Source organism: Strigops habroptila, chromosome 21 (assembly GCF_004027225.2).
Source record: "Strigops habroptila isolate Jane chromosome 21, bStrHab1.2.pri, whole genome shotgun sequence".
In the NCBI taxonomy this organism is placed as follows: domain Eukaryota; kingdom Metazoa; phylum Chordata; class Aves; order Psittaciformes; family Psittacidae; genus Strigops; species Strigops habroptila.
Window position 1 is genome coordinate 1701730 of NC_044297.2, and position 9077 is coordinate 1710806.

General features: G+C 58.4%; 1 protein-coding gene across 3 annotated transcripts; it reads left to right on the plus strand.

Moving 5' to 3' along the window:
* The first annotated feature begins 456 nt into the window (after positions 1 to 456).
* C21H2orf42 (chromosome 21 C2orf42 homolog) lies at positions 457 to 8629 on the plus strand. Of its 3 annotated transcripts, none has more exons than XM_030509853.1 (9): positions 457 to 500; positions 1962 to 2802; positions 3957 to 4067; positions 4191 to 4298; positions 4475 to 4579; positions 5639 to 5746; positions 6260 to 6360; positions 6447 to 6606; positions 7963 to 8629. In XM_030509853.1, exons 2-9 carry the CDS (start codon positions 1974 to 1976, stop codon positions 8169 to 8171), a joined length of 1731 nt encoding a protein of 576 aa, XP_030365713.1. In that variant the 5' UTR covers positions 457 to 500; positions 1962 to 1973; the 3' UTR covers positions 8172 to 8629. The 3 variants fall into 3 exon arrangements, with proteins under 3 accessions (XP_030365713.1, XP_030365715.1, XP_030365714.1); XM_030509855.1 differs by having other exon boundaries at positions 4194 to 4298; XM_030509854.1 differs by lacking the exon at positions 457 to 500 and adding an exon at positions 626 to 780.
* Positions 8630 to 9077: the final 448 nt, after the last annotated feature.

A 9077-nucleotide genomic window follows, 5' to 3' on the forward strand; every position in this document is an offset into this window, starting at 1 on the left:
CTAAAAATTACTTTTTCTGTCCTACCTCTGGACCAGACTTAAGAAAAATGCCAAAAACCACTGAAAACAAGGGAAAAACCACCAAAAATAAGGGAAAAAACATCAAAAATAAGGGAACAAACATCAAAAATAAGGGAAAAGCCACCAAAAATAAGGGAAAGCCCACCAAAAATAAGGGGAAAATCACCAAAACTGGCACTGTATGCGCCATTTGTTCTTACCCAATGGCCCCGCGGCCTCCTCGGCCCGAAACAGGCGGGAGGAGAGCGGCCGCAGGGGGAATTTTGGAGTGAAAAAGCCTAAAATCGGTCAATTCCTCCGAGCGCCTCACTGGGGGGGGGGCCCCCCCCCGCAGAGCACAGCGGGAGCGGGAACTACAACTCCCAGCATCCCCCGCTGCTCACCGCGTGACCTCAGCGGACCAATGGGAGAGGGCGCCACGGCGGAGGCGGGTCGCGGCGGCGGCGGTGAGGGCAGGAGCGGGAGGGTGCGCGCCGCCGGTAAGGCGGGAGCAGGGCGGGGGGGGGGGGGGGGGGGGGAGAGGGAAGTGACGTCGGGGGGGGGGATGCCGCTGAGGCGGGGCGCCGTGAGGTGAAGGGGGGGTGGTCCCGGTACCGAGCCCGCCATCGGCGGGGGCCCGGGGTGTCCCCTTCACCGCCGGGCCGAGGGCTCGGACTCCCGGTGCTTGGCGTAGAGCGAGGGGTTGAGGGGCTGGGACCCGTCACCGCGCTGAGGGGGCCGGTGCTGAGGCGGCGCTGCGCGGTGACAGGGATCGCTGAGGTGCGCTGGGAGGGGGGGGGGTGAGTGGTCACCAGCACCGGGGAGCGTGGCTTGTGGTGAGAACCGGCACCAGAGGGACGTGGAGCGGGGCCAGAGGAGGCCACGGAGCTGCTGCGAGGGCTGGAGCAGCTCTGCTCTGGAGCCAGGCTGAGAGAGCTGGGCTGGGGCAGCCTGGAGAAGAGAAGGCTCCTGAAGGGGAGGCCTTAGAGCAGCTCCAGTGCCTAAAGGGGCTCCAGGAAACCTGGAGAGGGGCTTTGGACAAGGGATGGAGGGACAGGCCAGGGGGAATGGCTTTAACCTGCTAGAGGGGAGATTGAGATGAGCTCTGAGGCAGAAGCTCTTCCCTGTGAGGGTGCTGAGGCGCTGGCACAGGGTGCCCAGAGAAGCTGTGGCTGCCCCATCCCTGGCAGTGTTCGAGGCCAGGTTGGACACAGGGGCTTGGAGCAACCTGCTCTAGTGGAAGGTGTCCCTGCCCGTGGCAGGGGTTGGAGCTGGATGAGCTTTAAGCTCCCTTCAACCCAAACTGGTCTGTGAGTCTATGACATGAACATCCCCTGCTCTCTCCATCCCTCGCTCAGTGCCTGGTTGTCCCCTGGGAAGAGGGGTTTTGGCCATGGTGCGGAGCAGCGGGTGGAGACAAAGTGTGCAGAAACCCAACAGGAGTGGGTCTGGAGGGAATCACCCCATTCCTGCCCCACTGACACCGGGTTTTCTCCCCAGCACTGTCCTGTCATTTCCACTTCAGTGCTGCTCCGAGGCCCCTCGTCACGCATCCCCCAGCTCTATTTCCATCCCACATCCTTCAATTAATGTTATTTACCCCCGGGGATGAACCTCTCTTTGCATGCACCAAAAACCTCTCTTTTTACCCCTGTTTTCCTCCCGCTCTGCTGAGCCTGGGAAATGGCAGGGGATGGGTGTCAGGATGGGCACTTGGTCACACAGTGTGATGCTGTGGGGCATCGTGTCCCACCTCAGGCTGCAGCAGGGCAGCACAAGGACCAGCACCAACTCCTGCCCATCCTGCTGGCATCAGCAACCACTTGTTACTCTTCTCTCTGTCCTTTTCTCCCCTGACACTTCAGGGACAGGGGACATCACCCTCACAGTGCTCTCCCTCCCATCCCTGCTGCCTCCCCATGCTGCTAACCTCCTCTTCTCCCTGATCTCTGCCCATCCAGGTTCTCCAGAGGATGGAGCCGGCGTCAGTGAGGACCAAGGTCCCTTCCTTCCTATCTGACCTGGGGAAAGCCACGCTCCGGGGTATCCGGAAATGTCCCCGCTGCGGCACGTACAACGGGATGCGAGGCCTGAGCTGCAAGAACAAGAACTGCGGCACCGTCTTCCGCTACAGCACACGCAAACAGCCCAGTGTTGACGCCGTCAAGATCATCACTGGCTCTGACTTACAGGTCTATTCAGTGAGGCAAAGGGACCGGGGACCGGATTACCGGTGCTTTGTGGAGTTGGGGGTCTCCCAAACAGCCATCCAGACGGTGGACGGGACCATCATCACGCAGCTCAGCTCCGGCCGCTGCTACGTGCCGTCGTGTCTGAAAGCAGCCACGCAAGGTGTGGTGGAGAACCAGTGCCAGCACATCAAACTGGCCCTGAACTGCCAAACCGAGGCCACCCCGCTCGCCCTGAAGAGCTCAGTGCTCAACTCCATGCAGGCTTCACCCGAAACCAAGCAAACCATCTGGCAGCTGGCGACGGAGCCCACGGGGCCGCTGGTGCAGCGCATCACCAAGAACGTGCTGGTGGTGAAGTGCAAGGCCAGCCAGAAGCACAGCCTGGGCTACCTGCACGCCTCCTTCGCCCAGAAGGTGAGCAGCAAGACGTTGGCAGAGCACAGGTTCTCCTGCTCCTGCCAGGCTCCAAAGCCCATCAAAGGCAGCCCAGCCGAGGAGGAGACCCCGACACCACAGCGCTGCATTCATTTCTTCGCCTGCATCTGTGCCTTTGCCAGCGATGAGAGCTTGGCGCAGGAGTTTGCTGATGTCCTCGCCTACGACTCTGGTGGTAGGTGAGGGGGGATGTGACATGCAGAGGGTTTTGGGGGGCATCGAGGGGCTACTTGCTCTTGCCCTTCCCTCCTGCTCATACCCTGGCAGGTTCCTCGCTGTTCCTCCTTAGCCGGGGCTTTATTTCCTGCCCCATCCCTCTGCAGGCAGAAAGCTTCTTGGGGAGTGAGCCCTCCTGGACTTGGCAGCTTGTTCCTGGGTTCTGGGATGTGGAAGCAGAGGGGGTGCTCCCTGTGCTCCTCTGGGAGCTGGTTGAGGGGATGAGGAGCAAGCCCAGAGGAGGCCACGAGGATGCTCAGGGGCTGGAGCAGCTCCCGTATGGAGCCAGGCTGAGAACATTGGGGCTGTTCAGCCTGGAGAAGAGAAGCTGCGTGGAGACCTCAGAGCAGCTTCCAGTGTCTGAAGGGGGCTACAAGGATGCTGGAGAGGGACCTTCATCAGGGACTGTAGAGACAGGACAAGGGGTGATGGGTTCAAAGTGAAATAGGGGAAGTTCAGGTTGGATCTAAGGCAGAAGCTCTTCCCTGTGAGGGTGCTGAGGCGCTGGCACAGGGTGCCCAGAGAAGCTGTGGCTGCCCCATCCCTGGCAGTGTTCAAGGCCAGGTTGGGCACAGGGGCTTGGAGCAACCTGCTCTAGTGGAAGGTGTCCCTGCCCGTGGCAGGGGGTTGGAACTGGATGAGCTTTAAGATCCTTTCCAACCCAAACCAGACTGTGATTCAGTTCTGTGATTCTATGGAGGCAGATCTCCCTGGGCTTTGCTGTGCTCAGGGTAAGTTGGGTGTCCTCCTCTCCTCGGGCCAGAGCAGCCCTGGGGGAAGCCCAGCTCAGTGTGAGCCCCTGGGGTGCAGTCCCTCAGGGGCTTGTTCACCCCAGTAGGTGCCCCTGGGTAATCCCATTGTGTCTTTAGGCACCCAAGGAGAGTGACATAGGTGACATGAGGGCGTTATGTTCCCCTCAATGTTCCCCCACATTGAAGTGTGTCTGCAGGACCAGGAGGGCTTTGGGGCTACTCTGAGGATGTTTGGGGTGTGCTGGGGAGGTCTCAGGGGAGCAATTGCTGATGTGGGGAGTTGAACACAGGACCTCATGTCCCGGCACCACTGGTGCTTGTAGTGTTGGTGCTTTTAGGGCCAGCAGCGTGTTTCTCCTAGGTGTGAAGGGGATGGTGGTGCCACAGTCGGTCGGTGGTCCCCAGTCCCCGGTGCAAGCTGGAGAAGCAGCTGCTGCCAAGCCCAAGAAGAGGAAAAAGGACCTAACACCTGGTGAGCATCAACTGGAGGCTCTGTGGGACGAGGAGGATGTGGGTTGAAGGCAAAAGCCATTGTGTGGGGTGCCTGTGGAGCCCCTGGACTTGTGCCCTGACACTCTCTTAATCCATCCCTCAGCAGCACAGGCCACCAGCCCTCTCCCTGCTCAGGACCTGGCTCATAGCAACCCCAGGAGAAGCAGCCTGAAGAAGCCAGCAGTTGCCTCCTCCTCGCTGAAAAGACAAGGTGAGCCTTGGCCATGCATGTCACCAGAGGTTGGGAGCACTCAGGACCGGGTGGATGCCCGGAACCATTCAGTTCATGCTGTCATAGCATCATTTAAGTTGGAAAAGACCTTTAAGATGATGAATTCCAACCATAAACTTTGCACCCCTTTGATCTCCATTCCCTGTCTCTTGCAGGCTGTCCCCAGCTGCTGGACGAGTCCCAAGTGACCCTCTCCTTCCAGGAGTGGCTGGCCAGTGTCACCGAGCGCATCCACCAAACCATGCATTACCAGTTTGAGGGTAAGGCTTTGGGGACCCTTTGAGCATCCCTCCCCTCCATGCACCACCTCCATCATGAAGCCCTTGGCAGCAGTAAAGGCCAGGTTGGGCAGAGCATTGGGCAACGTGGTTTAGTGTGAGGCATCCCTGCCCGTGGCAGGGGGTTGGAACTGGATGATCTTAATGTCCTTTCCAACCCAAACCATTCTGTGATTCTATGAAGTAACTGGGAAGCATGATTCTATGAAGGGAAGCAAGCAGTTGCTCTGAGAAGTTTCTATCTATCTGCTTTGGGTCATTCCCTGAACATGGACAACTTTTTGGCAGCCTGGTGCTGGTGTTTATGCTGAGAAGGGAGAAATAGCTTTTTCTCCCATCCGTTGGAGGGGGAACAGCCCTTTCCAAGCACCATAAGAGCAGTAAGTGTCCCACGAGGCAAACACACACATCCTGCTGTGCATCACTATGTGGCATCACTGGCCTCCAGCAAGCTGCTGGCAATGACAGCAGAGAGGCACAACCTGCTGTGCTTGGGTCAGGGGTGGACTCCATGCTCCCAAGAGTCCCTTCTAACCCAGAAGACTCTGTGATCTTAAAGACAGTGAAGTTGTCACCACCCAGCTTTGCAAACAGAGGGAGCAAATGCCACAAGGCCTCATCACTGCACACCCCAGGCCAGGGCAGACAGGGACATCCTAGGGCAGCAATGGAGGGGCTGGGGTCTCTATCAGAGAGCCAGGGCCATCACATGGAGTGCAGACAGTGGGGAGAGACACTTTATAGAGATCATAGAACATCTCAACATGGAAAGGACCCATAAAGAGCATCCATCCCAACTCCCCACACAACTTGGTGTTGCTGTTCTGCTCTGGCTGGTAGAAGGGAATAAAGCCAAGAGGCCCAAGGCTCTGCTCAGCACCACCTGCAGACAGGGCAGGAGGCAAAGGACACAAACACCAGCCTGTGAACTCTACTGTGAAGGTGGTGAGATGCTGGAGGGCTGGAATAGCTGGAGTGTCCCCACTCAGCCCTACCTCTCCCCTGCCCTCAGCCCTTGTCTTCTCATTCATCCCCACACAGGCAAGCCCGAGCCGCTGGTGTTCCACATCCCTCAGGCTTTCTTCGAGGCACTGCAGCAGAGGATCTCCAGTGGGAGCACCAAGAAGAGGCTGCCCAACTCCACCACTGGTAAGGCAGAGCACACTGCACTGGGTTAGGGCAGAGCACACTGCACTGGGTTAGGGCAGAGCACACTGCACTGGGTTAGGGCAGTATCTGAAGGGGGCTACAAGGATGCTGGAGAGGGACTTTTCATCAGGGACTGGAGCGATAGGGCAAGGGGTGATGGGTTTAAACTGAAACAGGGGATTTAGGTTAGAAATAAGGAAGAAGTTCTTCCCTGTGAGAGCCCTGGCACAGGGTGCCCAGAGAAGCTGTGGCTGCCCCATCCCTGGCAGTGTTCAAGGCCAGGTTGGACACAGGGGCTTGGAGCAACCTGCTCTAGTGGAAGGTGTCCCTGCCCGTGGCAGGGGTTGGAGCTGGATGATCTTTAAGGTCCCTTCCAACACAAACCAGTCTAGGATTCTATGACAAAGGCAGGTAGCTGCAGCCAGGAGCACAGAAGGGGAGCAGGAGAGCACCCCAAGGTCCCTGTGAGCTGCAGCCCCCCAAATCCCTCACCACCCTTTTCCCTCCCCACAGCTTTTGTCCGCAAGGATGCTCTCCCCTTGGGCACCTTCTCCAAGTACACGTGGCACATCACCAACGTGCTGCAGGTCAAGCAGATCTTTGATACACCAGAGGTAAGGGGGGATGCAGCCCCCAGCCCCACCAGCACCCCCTGCTCACCCCCAGCCCCTCACCCAGGTACTTCCCTTGCTGTTGGCAGCTACCACTGGAGATCACACGCAGCTTCATCCAGAACCAGGACGGGAGCTACGAGGTGTTCAGGTGCCCCAAGGTGGAGGTGGAGAGCATCGCCAAGGCCTATGGGCACCCCAAGAAGCCACCCATCCGGCCTCTGGAGCTCCAGACCTTCCTCAAAGTGGGTAAGTAAGTGGGGCAGGCTGGGGGGCACAGCCCCCTATCCTCCACAACAAGATAGTCTCAAACAACTGAGCTGGTCCCACACGGTTCTCCAGGAAGAGCAAAAACCTCCCCTCTGTTCCCAGCCGGGGTGGCCACCACCTTCCTCCTCCCCTCCAGGAACCTGCAGAGGCAACCAAAACATCCCCCCAGGGGCAAAAAAAGCCCCCAAAACTCACCCAGCCCCTCAAAACTCCACCTTGGCTGCTTCTCCAGGGAGCTGCAGCACAAAAACATGGCACAAGGGGGACACATGGGCTCTATTTCCTCGTCCTTCATCCCATATTTTGGGGGCCCAGAGAAAGCCCCCAAAATAACAAACACCTTCCTCTTCTTCCTCTCCAGCAACCTGAACCCACATTCTCCCAGCCCCCAGAGGAGAAAAGCCCCAAACCTCACCTCCAGGGTCTTGTGCTGCTGCTTCAGGAACCTCCAGCAACACCAAACCCGCACCCCAAAGCCAACCGTGGCTCAGCCTCCACAAAGGGGGGCTCCCACTGAGACACCCCCTGGCACTAAAGGGGGAGCCCACATTCTCTTACCCCTTAAAGTCCCTGAAGCTCTCACCAGCCTCCTCCAGGAACCTGCCCCAACACCAATAGACCACCACCGCACCAATACCAACACCACAGCACCACCACCACAGCAATACCAATACCAACACCACACTAATACCAGCACCACCACAGCAATACCAACACCACACTAATACCAGCACCACCACCAGTACCACAGCAATACCAACACCAATACCAACACCACACTAATACCAGCACCACCACCAGTACCACACCAATACGAACACCAATACCAACACCATAGCACTACCAGCACCACCACAGCAGTACCAATAACACCACCACACTAATACCAGCACCACCACCACCGCCACTCCAGCACTACCACCAGTACCACACCAATACCAACACCATAGCACTACCAGCACCACCAGCACCACCACAGCAATACCAACACCACACTAATACCAGCACCACCAGTACCAGCACCACTACCACACCAATACCAACACCATAGCACAAACACCACTCCACCAACACCACTACCACACCAGTACCACCACCACCACACCAACACCAATAATACCAATATTACCACCAATACTATCACCAATACCACCACTACACCAATACCAACACTACCACCACCACACCAATACTAACAACACTACCACCAATACCACCACCCCACCATCACCAATACCACCACCACACCAATACCACCACCACTACCACAGCACAACCACCACCACGCCACCTCAAGGGGCACCAGGACCTACACTCTCTCCCTTTCCCCCCCAGGCAACATGTCTCCCACCCAGAAGGAGCCGACCCCCTTCATCATCGAGTGGATCCCCAACATCCTGCCCCAGGCCCGCATCGGGGAGCTCCGCATCAAGTTCCAGTATGGGCACCACGGCGGCCCCCGGCCCAGCGCCCGGCACCGGCCCCCCAGCACCATGGAGCCGGGGCTGGAGCTCACCCCACTCACCACCATCCCCTTCTCCTGAGCCCCCCAACAGTGCCACAGGGACAGGACATGGGAGCACCCACAGAATAAAGCTCCTGCTCACTCAGCACCCTGAGCCTCCTGCACCCACCATGGGGGGAAGGAAATAAGGGGGGCTTCACCCAGGGGGGTTTGGGGGCTGAAAGGGACCCCAAAGGTCACAACCTGAGTCTCTGCACACTGCAGAGCCCAGCAGCAGGAGCTGCAGCACATTGTGGGAGAAAAGAGGGGTATTGCCCCCCAGCACCCACCCCAGAGCCACCAGGAGCCCTGTGAGGGTGTAGGGCCCATGATAACACCACCACCAAAACACCACCCTGCCCCATCTCATCCCTTGCTCCATCCATCCCTCACTCCATCCATCCCATCCCTTCACAGAATTCCCATCTTCAACAGGGGGTGGCTGCAGGCTGAAGGACTGGCTGGATCGGGCCCATCTTAAAGCTCTTTTCCAACCTGGTTGATTCTATGAGTGTCTGCTGGATGGAGGGTGTGGGATGAAGGATGCGGGATGGAGGGATGCGGGATGGAGGATGTGTGTGCCAGCTGCCAGGGCAGGATGCACTGGGAAGGATGCAGGGTGCAGGATGCTGCCTGCGGGTGCGGGACAGGGCCGTGGATGGAGCCTGCCCGTGGCAGCTCCACACAGGAGCTGTGGCTGGATCCAGGACAGCTCCAAGGGGCTGGAATGAGGGGGTTGAGCCCTGACACAGGTCGGTGCTTGCCCTTGTCCTGTGCTTTCTAAAGCAGCTGAGGCTGCATCCAGGGACGGGGATGGGAACAAACCCAGGGACAACCCCACACCATGGGGAAGGCCCCAGAGCCTTCCAGCAGCGAAGCTCTGCCCTGTTGGGTACCAAAATAGGCTGAGGGAGTGGGATGGGGAAGGAAGGGATGGAGGCAGCGG

Bases quoted from the DNA above. Each gene is read 5' to 3' on its own strand.
- C21H2orf42 (XM_030509853.1), top strand. From the start codon at position 1,974: ATGGAGCCGGCGTCAGTGAGGACCAAGGTCCCTTCCTTCCTATCTGAC. The intron at 2,803-3,956 runs GTAGGTGAGGGG...TGTTTCTCCTAG, and splicing joins CCTCGCCTACGACTCTGGTG to GTGTGAAGGGGATGGTGGTG. The intron at 6,607-7,962 runs GTAAGTAAGTGG...TTTCCCCCCCAG, and splicing joins CCAGACCTTCCTCAAAGTGG to GCAACATGTCTCCCACCCAG.